Source organism: Zingiber officinale, chromosome 3A (assembly GCF_018446385.1).
Source record: "Zingiber officinale cultivar Zhangliang chromosome 3A, Zo_v1.1, whole genome shotgun sequence".
NCBI classification, from domain to species: domain Eukaryota; kingdom Viridiplantae; phylum Streptophyta; class Magnoliopsida; order Zingiberales; family Zingiberaceae; genus Zingiber; species Zingiber officinale.
In genome coordinates, this window is record NC_055990.1 from 98,290,579 (window position 1) to 98,305,358 (window position 14,780).

The following is a 14,780-nucleotide window of genomic DNA, read 5'->3' on the forward strand; positions in this document are numbered from 1 at the left end:
AGTCACTTCCGAAGATAGAATATCAATAAGATGAGAAAACCAATCCGCTAGGGATATTTGTGAAAAGAGCCTAGTCCAGGGGCTGTTATAGAATAATATAGCCCGGGGATATGTCGATGATATCAGAAAGCCAAGATCACTAGACAATATCGAGAAGTCTAATAGGATAAGAATTCCAATCCCACCCAGAGATGGCAAGTGAAAAAACCAATAAGATCTAAAAAACTAATGTTGCTGAGGTCTATGAGAACCAATCCCCTAGGAGAATATTAATAAGATATGGATAAGACTAAATTAATCCTGCTAAGGGTACAGACCAATACAATCAGAAAAACCAATTCCGTTGGGGAATATTAGATAAAAAAACTAATCCCGATAGGGAATAACTTAGAAGTCAAAGAAGATAAGAAATTTAATCCCGCTTGGGGATATTATAAGATACTATAGCTTGGAGTTGTTATTCTCATATAAATAGAGATTCTGCTATAGCCAATTATACTACTAAGCTTTGATTTTCCCATCAATAGCAATTGAGAAGATAAATTACTTGAAGAGAAAAGTGGATTGTTGTGACAATTAAAATAATTAAGAAAATTTTATAAAGAAAATAACTAAATTGACCAAAAGAAATAAACATAAAAAAACTCATTATACCAGAGCCGTATTCTTAGATCATCTAGAGCAAATAAATAAAGGAAACAAGAAAAAACTTCAAAGATGAAACATTAGATACCAACATCATTGGAAGCATTCCTACCCTTTAAACATCAAAGAAAAGAGAACATTCTCATGTCATTCAAAGTGAAAAACTAGACTGACGAAAAAGAAAGAGCGGGATTAGATAACGAATCATACCTTGACAAATTTCAAGAAAAGGAGAACATTGGTCAATCATCCACATATAAGCAAGGGAAAACAAGAATCCAAATCTGGAATGAAAAAACATGTTGTCATTATCAATCTTAGTAGTTATTTACAAGATGACAAAGTTTATTATTTGACTGATAAGTCCATAATAAAATACCTATTTTCAAAGAACTTTGTAATTCTCCTAGCATCTAATCCGGTCATGTATGACTTGGAAGAAACAATTATAGTACCAAGCTTTGATTTTTCCATCAATAGCAGTTGAGAACATTAATTGCATGAAGAGAGCCTCATTCCTAGATCATCCCGAGCAAATAGATAAAGGAAACAACAAAAATCTTCAAAGATAAAAAAATTAGATACCAACATCATCGAAACCCTTTAGACTTCAAAGAAAAGAGAATATTCATATGTCATTCAAAGTAAAACTAGACTGACAAAAAAGAAAGAATGGGATTAGATAGTGAATCATACCTTGTCAAATTTCAAGAAAAAGGGAAGAACATTGGCCAATCATCCACATATAAGCAAGTGGAAACAAGAATCAATCAAACCTAGAATGAAAGAGCATGTTGTCAATCTTAGCTATTAATTTACAAGTTCACAAAGTTTATTAATTGACTGACATGTCCATAATAAAATACCTATTTTTAAAAAGCTTTGTCATTCAAAGTAAAACTAGACTGACAAAAAAGAAAGAATGGGATTAGATAGTGAATTATACCTTGTCAAATTTCAAGAAAAAGGGAAGAACATTGGCCAATCATCCACATATAAGCAAGTGGAAACAAGAATCAATCAAACCTAGAATGAAAGAGCATGTTGTCAATCTTACCTATTAATTTACAAGTTCACAAAGTTTATTAATTGACTGACATGTCCATAATAAAATACCTATTTTTAAAAAGCTTTGAAATTGGATGTCTCCGCCTACAACAAATGATCGGTTTCATAATAAAAAAAATAAAAATTATTGAAAACAATATGAAAAAAAGAAAAATTGCAAATAATGATTAAAGTCATACCAATTTTTACGCTTGTCAAGTTTTTGGCGAGATACATTTTCTAGAACCTTGATAGAAAGGTGATAGGTGCTAAAGCATGGTACTTTCATGTAGTTCCATATATTAAAGTCAAAGACAATTCAATTTGACAACATATAATTATAGATTGCAGTAGATTTGGAAGTAAAATACCTAAATATCTTACAGTAAATTACTACTAAAATGAAATTGAATGAATAGTCAAAGAATTCTGAGAATTCCAAGAGGCTAAAGAGAAACTATGATAAACAAAATCAACATAACACTGACCTTTTGTTAACTGAAAAACAAGCAGAGCACAACACTTAGCGGAAGTCTTACTAGGCCACTCCCATTCTTTAAACTTTCTGCAATAGCTGGGCCTAAAATCGAAAGACTTTAACTGCTGCAGGATTTATACATGATGCAATCATGGAAACAATTAAAAAAAATACAAATTTCTATCTGGCTTCTTTATAGATTTAGGGGAAAGTCAATCAACCATTTAAAATACATATTTTTGCATAGACCTTTATGCCAGAGAGGGCTCTTCTTCTTACCACACTTGAGTCATCTTGAGAAGCTACTGATTGTCTTGGTTGTAGACAAATTTGGGAACTATTTTTACACACAAAAATAAATGAATGATGTTGGAATTGCATAGCAAAAATGGTACATATACCAATGCAATGATCTATACCTTTTCATCTTTCAAGGAATCTTTGAGAGCATCTATAAAAGATGGAAAGAGCAGACTTCGGTGCAACGAGGATGGATTGTGCAAAGAGATGGAAGACAATGTGAGAAAAGATTCATGAATGAAAGAGTGATACAACCTTTTGACACAATGTTCCTACACAGAACACAAGTATTTGAAACAGATACAACTTAAGATTATTCTACATATTGAAGAATAGAGCACTTTACAAAATCAATTCATAATACACCATAGAAAAAAGTATTAAGAGGAGCACAAATTTTCAATATAAGAACAAAGTAACAAAACAATAACAAAATTATCATGTATCAATTTTTTCCCCAATTTTAAATGTACCAAAAGGACATATATTATCAATTGAAAGGTATAAAAATAAATGTAAGACCTTTAACGGAATAAATAAATAAAAGGGTTAAGTTTTGAAAAACATAGGTTTTTCAGTTTCAAAGATTAGATACTTAGCAATCCTATTATAACTTGTAGTGAAGGTACTAATACTTCAAATTGTCAATCAGATGTTGCTTGACCAGTGAAACCATCTAACCACAAATAAAGCACTTTCTCAAGAGCACAAAGTGTCACCCTTTGCTTTTGCCCCATTACACCATTTATGCTTACATAATATATACATATCTATAAAAAGATTGAGAGGATTCTACTATGAATCCTTCAATTTGGTACATTCTAGACCAGAGATACTCGGGTTCACTTCATAGTGAAGCTGAACATTACCGGAGCAATGGAAAAGTATTTATAAGTTCCATATGAAGAGTACTTAATTTAGGCGGAAACTTCTTTCCAAAGATAACTTTGGCTGTTCAAAAAAAGGTATTCAGACAACCTAGAATTGCATCGGAAAAGGGTCCCATAACAGTGGCAATTAAAATAAGTACAATCCACTTTAACAAAAAAAAATGACTGGAAATATAAATTATCTAAATCAAGCTAGCAACCATTAGAATGTCTTTGACTACAATAAAGCAATCCAAAGTGAGAAAGCTGACAAAACAAGGCTCCCTTCAACCTATCATATTATAATATTTTCAAATCCCTTAATCCCCATACATCTATCATAGTTATGAAATTGATTGGCCCCACTTCATCTAAAAATTTCATTGGCCAAAAGGTTATGTAATTTCAAGTAGGGTATTTTGCACCAATAATCTTCCCTAACTAGTTGCAGACATTGCCCAAATTAGAAAAACCCCATGAGAGTTGACTGATGCTAACGAAGCATGGTCGGGACTAACAAATATAAACTATAACAATTGGATTTTCAAATATAAACAATCATGACTATTACTAGATTTTCATGTTAATGAAGAAAAAAATCAATGCAAGGATTTAGGGTACAAACAAAGAGAAAGAAGAATTGTTAAAGCAATTTCCATGTATACACTGGCAACATGCTAGAACAATTAACAGAGAAGTAGGTATAATTGAGGAATCATTTTGAGTGATTAATTCCCAAAGCTTTTGTTTAAGAAGAAAATCATCTGCAGGAAATATAATATTATGTAGATATAAATCAAAAGTAGGTAACATAAACCATAATGCAAAATAGAAGATATGAACCTGTTTTAACATCACAATCGTAACTTTTGCTAGTGAAAATAATGAATAAATTCCATCTAACCTTTGAGTGGCTTTTGAGAAACCAGTTTTTACTAAGTGAGTGAGGAGGCTCAAGTAAACATGATACCTGATAAAAGATTAACCTTACCAACCAAGAATTGACTAGGAAACAAAGTACGACAAAAGAAAGTATCAATTCACATACTTTTGTCAATGTATCTGACTTTTTGCATATAAGCCACAAGCATCGAAGGTGACCTTTTCTTATACTATCTTTCACCTTTGCAATAAAAGATATGACTTCTTAAACTATTTCTTTTCTTCCTGTATGATAACAAGACTTAAGCATGTGCTTCATATGGGAAGACCAACAAAATTTCAAGTCCAACATAAGTGAATAGGAAACAATGATCAAAAGAATCAAAAGTAAAATAACATTGGGACAAGAAAGCCTTTCCCAATTTAATTGGATCTATGGTAGAAGAAAAATAGCAAAAAAAAATAGTAGCACGGATGGAAATTCAATTTAACAGGTCTATCATACACACAATATTGAATCATTTACGCAAATTTGTTCTTAACTACTTAAGCAAGTTATTTTAGATAGATCACTTTGAATTTATTCTCAAGAGTATTTAAATCCATGAATCTTGTTTTACAAACTCACTTAAATTTTTTTTTTTTGTTAATAATGCATACCCAGTTACAGGAATAACAAACTCCTTCAATGTCTCCAAATTTGTTAGAGCAATTAACTCCCCTAACCCCAAAGCAGCTTGTTCTCGCATTTCAACTGCTCCATTAGCCCCTGAAAGTCAAACAAACCCATAGTTGGATGATTTTGAATCACAAGAGGCTAAAAATCTCAAAAAAAACAAACTTAACCGCAGAAATATAGGCAACAAGAGTGTGAAGTGCTTTAGGAATGCAAAGTCCAGAAATAAGAACTGATCCTCCCTGCAACAGAATTACAATTGTATGTAAGTGTTACCATACAAGATTCAAACACCACCACTCTGCTGGTCTCCTTCATAGAAAAAAAAAGATATCTTTCTTTATCTTCGCTCTTTATCTCAAGAGCATCTCGGACAGCTTTAATGAATGAAGAAAGGGCATCCTTTTGGAGTGATCCAACAACTCTTCCTAAAGCTTCCCAAGCAGCCTGTCATATAGAGCATACAGTAAGCACAAATGTAAATATGCTTTCCCTAGATTTACCATGACAATAGTTGAATCAAAACCACTTAGCCAAGTAACAAGTGTGTATATAATATCGGATGTTTCATCCTCCAAATATAACATGCTATTTTTGTAAAAATAGCCTATCAAGTATGAAGAACCTCTTCTCATCAAAGCCTACATAGAGGATCATTGATTGTATAAAGGAGGTAAACAATCAATATAAGTTAAAATAAGCTGGCGTAACAAAACCTGGTAATATACATTCCTTTAAACTGTCTGATATCAAGGAGTCAATGTCTTCCTCATTAATGACTAGAACCACTATCACTGAAGCCTTCTTTACAGAAGTTTGAACATCCTAAGCATTTGACAATTAATTCAGTCAACAAAGTTTATCATATTAACTTTGCCTAAGAAGACCAAAATTCTCTAAAACTGATCCTCATAAATGAATAACACGTCACAATGCAAGAAGCTTGGTTATCCATAAACTAACTAAAAAGTGATTAAAAATACTTGGATAATAAAAGAAGCAGGTTTGCCTGGGTAAGTCATGCAACAGAGAATACTACCCCAAAAAACATTTTATAAGTTAAAATAAGAAAGCAAACGCATTGAAAAGAAACTCTAATAGCTCCTCCAAATACATTTAATTGATTAATTACTGCATGACTAATAATGTCTGCTGAGAAAAATGCTCATGCAAAGGAATAAACAGAAGATAGGAATGCTTCATTGTTTGAAAATTCATTGTCAGAAAAGGTATACAAGCATTTGGTGTTCCTCACTTGTTAATCTGAAAAACATATCCGGCTTTTTTTCATCAATTTATGAATAGTGGTTATCATTATTATACTAAGATAATCGAAAGAGCAAAGATAAATTCAATTTAAGAAAAGCATGTCGAAATAATCAATAGGAATTCAAAAAATATTGTTAGCAGTGTCCTAAGACAAACATATAATTATTGGATTTGGACCTTATCCAACAACAATTGTTCCCTAAAAATCATATGAAAAAATTTTAACAATAAAAAGGCTGATCACCTATTGTGAGAGTCAAATGGTTATATTTAAGAAAAATAATACAAAACTTTTAATAAGTCATAAATTATTTTACCCCATCATAATCACCCATTGACATAATTAATGGTGGGAGGATCATTCCAATATGTGAATTAAGATGGCAACTTCAGCTATGGCACCCACAGCATAAGCATTGAAGGCACTAGATAAGATGAACAGGTGAAGTAAGAACTACCATGTCAATCTCATGAAAGCGGAAATTGGACTAATTTAGGCAAGATGTGAGGCAAAACGACCGCAATCCCTACATTGAAATAGGCAAGAAATGAGGATACAAGGGTAATTAAACAAGCTTGCTTGCCGTCACGAAAGAAGTATGAAGACACCAAATAATTAAATAACCTCAATATTTGTTTGAGTCCATCAAGCACTATATCAGAAGTTTCATCATCCTCTAATGCATGAAGGGGTGTAGAAAATTTTTCATCAATTCCTTGCATTCTAGCAAATTGTCAATTAAGGAACATCAAATAAAACATATAGGTAAACCTGGTAAAGAGTGCTAAATGCCAAGCCAGCTGATTTATGAACCTCTTGCATGCTATATAACAAGTTGAAGAGTGATCATACAAGTTGAATAAATTTTCAACATCATACAAAAAAAAATGTGTAAATAGAAAATAGAAAATCAAACCTATCGCATAGAGTTGTATGTATTGTAGTGATAAGTTCATCAATAAAGTTTATTGGTGTTTACCAGCACTCGCCATAACTTCACTCAGACCAATGCTTACACCCTTTTGAAGCAAAGTCTAGCTATCAAGAATAAACACGATAAAAAGAAAGACTCAAGCGCTAGCATAGAACACTTAATCAAGTACTTTACCGAACTAAACTCTCCAATACTTAAGCATTCGAGGAAATGAATTTCCTGTAAACTGAACCCAAAAAAAAGTGAAGTATATTCAACAATACTAAATGATCATTTTATTAGCACTGTTTAACAATTTAATAAATTCTCATGAATTATTTAGCCAAACGCTAAAAGGCTTTTGGAATTGTACACATAAATAAATATGTGCTAAAGTATACATCGCCAAGGCACCTGGTGTAAAATATATTCTAAAAGCATTCAAGCAAGTATCAAAACAAAATAAACTCACTTGTCTTCTACTACTGTCAAGGTGTTTAACCCCTTGAGTTAAAATTGGAATAATTGAAGGCAAAATAATCTCCCCAAGCTTCCGAACAAGAACCAAGTGCTCTTCCAGCAACCTAACATGATGGATCATTGATTATTCAGTTGAGTACGTACATAATAAATACTTCCATACCTTTAGAAAACAAACATGTTGTCTTTCTAATAAAGATGAAGCGAGAGACGAAAGCAGAGTATCCATTAAGACTGGCATTATTTCTTTGAGAGTCTTGGGAGTATTTGCCAAGATAGTCTTCCATACATGCAGTGCCGCCAAACATAAAAAATATGAGATACGTTTATGTTCAACAACAACATTAAATTCATTGTGCAAAATAGTAATGTGACAACAAGAAAACAAAATACAATAGAAAGAAATACCACATAAATGATGCAAAGTCAAGTTAATATCACTACGAACCATATAAATATCGGCAAGAACTTCATTGCGACTTCTTTGCCCAAGGACCTCAATAATTGCAGGGCCATCCATGTGTCTCTGTGCTTGGACCTTCGTCATCACTCCCAAGCTCAAGAATTGCTTTTCCAAAGGTTACAACAACCTGCAAAGCCATAAGCCCTTCCTTATTCACAAAGATCCCTGAGATAACAAAATCTTAAACAAATCTTACCTTGAAAAGAAGATAGTCTTCCATACATGCAGTGCCGCCAAACATAAAAAATATGAGATACGTTTATGTTCAACAACAACATTAAATTCATTGTGCAAAATAGTAATGTGACAATAAGAAAACAAAACACAATAGAAAGAAATACCACATAACTGATTCAAAGTCAAGTTAATATCACTACGAACCATATAACTTTCAGCAAGAACTTCATTGCGACGTCTTTGCCCAAGGATCTCAATAAATTGCAGGGTCATCCATGTGCCTTTGTGCTTGGACCTTCGTCATCACTCCCAAGCTCAAGAATTGTTTTTCCAAAGGTTCCAGCAACCTGCAAAGCAATAAGCCCTTCCTTATTCACAAAGATCCCTTAGATAACAAAATCTTAAACAAATCTTACCTTGAAAAGAAGATAGTCTTCCATACATGTAGTGCCGCCAAACATAAAAAATATGAGATACGTTTATGTTCAACAACAACATTAAATTCATTGTGCAAAATAGTAATGTGACAACAAGAAAACAAAACACAATAGAAAGAAATACCACATAACTGATGCAAAGTCAAGTTAATATCACTACGAACCATATAAATTTCAGCAAGAACTTCATTGCGACTTCTTTGCCCAAGGACCTCAATAATTGCAGGGCCATCCATGTGCCTCTGTGCTTGGACCTTCGTCATCACTCCTAACCTCAAGAATTGCTTTTCCAAAGGTTCTAGCAACCTGCAAAGCCATAAGCCCTTCCTTATTCACAAAGATCCCTGAGATAACAAAATCTTAAACAAATCTTACCGTGAAAAGAAGATAGTCTTCCATACATGCAGTGCCGCCAAACATAAAAAATATGAGATACGTTTATGTTCAACAACAACATTAAATTCATTGTGCAAAATAATAATGTGACAATAAGAAAACAAAACACAATAGAAAGAAATACCACATAACTGATTCAAAGTCAAGTAAATATCACTACGAACCATATAAATTTCAGCAAGAACTTAATTGCGACTTCTTTGCCCAAGGAACTCAATAATTAGAAATTACAGGGTCATCCATGTGCCCCTGTGCTTGGACCTACGTCATCACTCCCAACCTCAAGAATTGCTTTTCCAAAGGTTCCAGCAACCTGCAAAGTCATAAGCCCTTTCTTATTCACAAAGATCCCTGAGATAACAAAATCTTAAACAAATCTTACCTTGAAAAGAAGATAGTCTTCCATACATGCAGTGCCGCCAAACATAAAAAATATGAGATACGTTTATGTTCAACAACAACATTAAATTCATTGTGCAAAATAGTAATGTGACAATACGAAAACAAAACAAAATAGAAAGAAATACCACATAACTGATGCAAAGTCAAGATAATATCACTACGAACCATATAAATTTCAGCAAGAATTTCATTGTGACTTCTTTGCCCAAGGACCTCAATAATTGCAGGGCCATCCATGTGCCTCTATGCTTGGACCTTCGTCATCACTCCCAAGCTCAAGAATTGTTTTTCCAAAGGTTCTAGCAACCTGCAAAGCCATAAGCCTTATTCACAAAAATCCCTGAGAGAACAAAATCTTAAACAAATCTTACCTTGAAAAGAAGATAGTCTTCCATACATGCAGTGTCGCCAAACATAAAAAATATGAGATACGTTTATGTTCAACAACAACATTAAATTCATTGTGCAAACTAGTAATGTGACAACAAGAAAACAAAACACAATAGAAAGAAATACCACATAACTGATGCAAAGTCAAGTTAATATCACTACGAACCATATAAATTTCAGCAAGAACTTCATTGCGACTTCTTTGCCCAAGGACCTCAATAATTGCAGGGTCATCCATGTACCTCTATGCTTGGACCTTCGTCATCACTCCCAACCTCAAGAATTGCTTTTCCAAAAGTTCCAGCAACCTGCAAAGTCATAAGCCCTTCCTTATTCACAAAGATCCCTGAGATAACAAAATCTTAAACAAATCTTACCTTGAAAAGAAGATAGTCTTCCATACATGCAGTGTCGCCAAACATAAAAAATATGAGATACGTTTATGTTCAACAACAACATTAAATTCATTGTGCAAACTAGTAATGTGACAACAAGAAAACAAAACACAATAGAAAGAAATACCACATAACTGATGCAAAGTCAAGTTAATATCACTACGAACCATATAAATTTCAGCAAGAACTTCATTGCGACTTCTTTGCCCAAGGACCTCAATAATTGCAGGGGCATCCATGTACCTCTGTGCTTGGACCTTCGTCATCACTCCCAACCTCAAGAATTGCTTTTCCAAAAGTTCCAGCAACCTGCAAAGTCATAAGCCCTTCCTTATTCACAAAGATCCCTGAGATAACAAAATCTTAAACAAATCTTACCTCGAAAAGAAGATAGTCTTCCATACATGAAGTGCCGCCGAACATAAAAAATATGAGATACGTTTATGTTCAACAACAACATTAAATTCATTGTGCAAAATAGTAATGTGACAACAAGAAAACAAAACACAATAGAAAGAAATACCACAACTGATGCAAAGTCAAGTTAATATCACTACGAACCATATAAATTTCAGCAAGAACTTCATTGCAACTTCTTTGCCCAAGGACCTCAATAATTGCAGGGTCATCCATGTGCCTCTGTGCTTGGACCTTCGTCATCACTCCCAAGCACAAGAATTGCTTTTCCAAAGGTTCCATCAACCTACAAAGCCATAAGCCCTTCCATACATGCAGTGCCGCCAAACATAAAAAATATGAGATACGTTTATGTTCAACAACAACATTAAATTCATTGTGCAAAATAGTAATGTGACAATAAGAAAACAAAACACAATAGAAAGAAATACCACATAACTGATGCAAAGTCAGGTTAATATCACTACGAACCATATAAATTTCAGCAAGAACTTCATTGTGACTTCTTTGCCCAGGGACCTCAATAATTGCAGGGCCATCCATGTGCCTCTGTGCTTGGACCTTCGTCATCACTCCCAACCTCAAGAATTGCTTTTCCAAAGGTTCCAGCAATCTGCAAAGCCATAAGCCCTTCCTTATTCACAAAGATCCCTGAGATAATAAAATCTTATACAAATCTTACCTTGAAAAGAAGATAGTCTTCCATACATGTAGTGCCGCCAAACATAAAAAATATGAGATCGTTTTATGTTCAACAACATTAAATTCATTGTGCAAAATAGTAATGTGACAATAAGAAAACAAAACACAATAGAATACCACATATTGATGCAAAGTCAAGTTAATATCTCTACGAACCATATAAATTTCAGCAAGAACTTCATTGCGACTTCTTTGCCCAAGGACCTCAATAATTGCGGGGCCATGTGCCTCTGTGCTTGGACCTTCGTCATCACTCCCAAGCTCAAGAATTGCTCTTCCAAAGGTTCCAGCAACCTGCAAAGCCATAAGAAAAATCCCTGAGATAACAAAATCTTAAACAAATCTTATCTTGAAAAGAAGATCGACAAGAAGTTCAATAGAGCTGTCATATACACCAATTATCCCTAAAAAAAGTAATTTTATTACCCAATTAAAATAAAAAAAACAGAGTAAGGATGAAAGTAAAAATGTTTAGAAACAAAGGTTGTCACATTATGCTCAACAGACATGGCTAGCACTTAGTGTAGCATCACAAACCGATTCATTTTTATTAGCAAGCCTTGAAGAAGATGCTAAACATGAGATAAATGTACAAAGTTATGACTAATATAATCAGCATACCATCCAAAATTACAAGTAGAACCACTTGTAGTTTTGAAAGATGACGCCCAAGGATCTTGGCAAATGTTGTGTCATCATTGAAATTAGTGTTAAAAAGCGTTGCACTGGATTAATTAAAAAGAATGGAAAAAACAAAAAAACTAGAAATTTCCCTTAAAAAGTGTCAAATGCCCATCACAAAAAGAAGAAGACTTTTGGTGAGAACAATTTCGGATGATATCGAGAAGAAAGCGCTGAAAGTAATCCTTCACAAGGGCAATCAAAACCTATAAAAGAATGAATTGTGATTGATGAACACAAAATTATTGTGATAACCAAAAATTATTTGAAATTACGCCACAATTAATAAATATTGTAGATTATACAAATTTCTTTTAAGTCAAATTGTAGGTTACCCTATTAAACAACACAGCAAAAAATCATACATGAATGGAAATAAAAATTCCCCTCTAAAGGCCAAAAAAGAAAATCAAAGTGAAACATTCAATTTATTTACTAAAATTCAAGACAACTGAGATGGGGAGATTACTAGAAATGCATACTCTCTATGTTTGATTTTCTAAAGTTATTTGCACATCATAACAACTTTATTCTTCATTTCACATGCATGGAGTATAATCTTGATTATTAACAATGATAATGAAGTTACCAATGTCATTGAACCTTGTCATCCTAATAAACATTTGTCTCTAAGATTCTCCTTTATCAATGATCGTTGATCACATAAAGCTAATTCGTCCACCAAAAGTGAAAATTTTACAACTAAGGAAATCATCTAAGTCTTTATTCTATCACTATATGTGTGTTATTGTTTCTATTCTATTGTCCTTTACACCACCATCTATAAACCTCTATGTACTCTTTGTTGTTGTTGACCCACCACAAGAGGCAACTCCCTTATAGGTATATAGTCAACAATCACACAAAGAAGCCACTCCATCATCTTTAAAACTCTCCCATTCATGAATCACTAATCATCATCCTTAATCCCCTAATAATTCTAACGCTGTTTTTCCACAAATGTAAGCATTACAATTCCTATCCACTTTCTCATTTTATATATCCTATGAAATTGTCACTCAAATACTCTATCTTTGTGTCTTCTTTATGTCTTCTTTATGTCTATGATTAAATTGTAAAACATGTTTCAGAAGTACTTTTAAATCCAAGGTGGCAAAAAACTATAATCAATGAGATAAATCTCACAATTCTAATTGCTCTTTAGGGTTGGTCTCACTTTATCTAGGAAAGTCCACCATGGATAACAAATGGATCTTCTTAGTTAATAATCACCAAACAACATTGTTGATCATCTCAAAACTCGACTTACTCACATCTATGGCATTAATTGAATTGATAAATTCTATCTAGTGGCCAAGATTCACTCTGTCTAATCCTTCCTCTCTCTAGGATCTATATGAAACATCATACAAGATTTGTTGCTCAGGGAGATTGGTCTCATATGTCAACTTAAGAAGTCAATGTACATAAAAATGATCTTGGGAACTTTATTTGAAAATTTTAATTCAACTCTTTTTAATATATGACTATAAAATGGAACAAGCAATCATAAAGATGTCCTTTTTTTACTATTTATATAGATAATAATTACAAGTGATGACTCCACTAGATTACACACTTGAAAGATTGTCATCATAAACACTTCTAGACTGAAGACTTTGTAATCTCAAATCCTTCCTTGGTAAAGCTAGGACCAAACAAGTATAGAAAAAAATGATATATTTCACAAAGCAAGTATATCTCATTTGTTGACCTTGGAAAATATAGAAAAAATTGACATGCTAGGACCAAACAAGTAGATACCTCTATAGATCTTAATGTTAAATTAGCACTAGCACAATGAGAGCTATTAATTGGCACTGGGAAATATAGAAAGCTAGTAAGAAAATTGAATCGCCCCACAATCACCAAGATATCTCATTTCCAACACATGTTTACTCAAAATAGAATGCAAAGAAATTATTAGTAATTTAGTATACAAGAAAAACAATGACATAGCAAACACATTTGATGCTTGCAAGTGTGAATCTGACACCTCAGATCTTTCTATCACTCCATTTTAATGATAAGATGCATGGCAAGAAAAAGCTAGTTTCTTCATTGTTTACCTCAAAATCTACAAGAGTCACTTCATAGCTGCCAATTCCACTGGAACAAAACTAAGCAATAGCCAACTCCATTGTAAAACCACCATTAAAAGGAAAAACAAATGATATCTGTTAAGGAGAATAACATAAATGCAAGTTCACAATATCATAATAAGTTAGCAAACCATTGTACCTGAATTGTATCAAATCCCGAAGCTCGCATTATTGCTGAACCCATGTATCATAATAAGTTAGCAAACCATTGTACCTGAATTGTATCAAATCCCGAAGCTCGCATTATTGCTGAACCCATGTAGCTCCAAGAGGCACCTCAATGAACCCTCTTTCGATATGACCAATCATTTTAAGAGTACAACAGAGAGACATATCAATTAAAAGAATTGACACTCAATTGCTCATGAGCTAAAACTAATATAAACTAAACTTACACTCTAGCAATAAAGAGAATGAAAACTAGTGAACAAGTTATAAAGAAAAATCTGTTGGGAGAAAATATTTTAACAACAAACCAATACTAGAAAATATGTCAGAAGTGTTTGTCATATCAAAAGTTCCCAAGTGTAGTAGCCATGGAGGCTCAGAAGTAGGAAGTGCAATCATCGTGAAATGCAAGCAGTCTTCTTGGGAGAAAGCAGAATATGCTCAATAACCTAGCAGAAATGAAGCTAGCAACAAGTAAAGTTGAATGATA

The 14,780-nt window shown here is 33.2% G+C and overlaps 1 protein-coding gene across 6 annotated transcripts in view; it reads right to left on the reverse strand.

The window, feature by feature from the left end:
* Positions 1-14,780, reverse strand: part of LOC122052108 — a 106,598-nt gene that overhangs the window by 84,597 nt on the left and 7,221 nt on the right. For 2 of the 6 annotated variants that reach the window (XM_042613517.1, XM_042613515.1), the window contains exons 4-14: positions 11,496-11,633; positions 11,320-11,336; positions 10,782-11,250; positions 10,599-10,615; positions 10,388-10,529; positions 10,203-10,219; positions 9,992-10,133; positions 9,807-9,823; positions 9,601-9,742; positions 9,416-9,432; positions 9,213-9,346 (exon numbers count right to left, since the gene is read on the reverse strand). In XM_042613517.1, coding sequence (XP_042469451.1) covers positions 10,070-10,133; positions 10,203-10,219; positions 10,388-10,529; positions 10,599-10,615; positions 10,782-11,250; positions 11,320-11,336; positions 11,496-11,633 — 864 coding nt within the window. In that variant the 3' untranslated portion in view covers positions 9,213-9,346; positions 9,416-9,432; positions 9,601-9,742; positions 9,807-9,823; positions 9,992-10,069. Of the gene's footprint in view, positions 9,347-9,415; positions 9,433-9,600; positions 9,743-9,806; positions 9,824-9,991; positions 10,134-10,202; positions 10,220-10,387; positions 10,530-10,598; positions 10,616-10,781; positions 11,251-11,319; positions 11,337-11,495; positions 11,634-14,780 lie in introns of those variants that run through there. The other 4 variants (XM_042613520.1, XM_042613516.1, XM_042613518.1 and 1 more) reach the window with 4 other exon arrangements.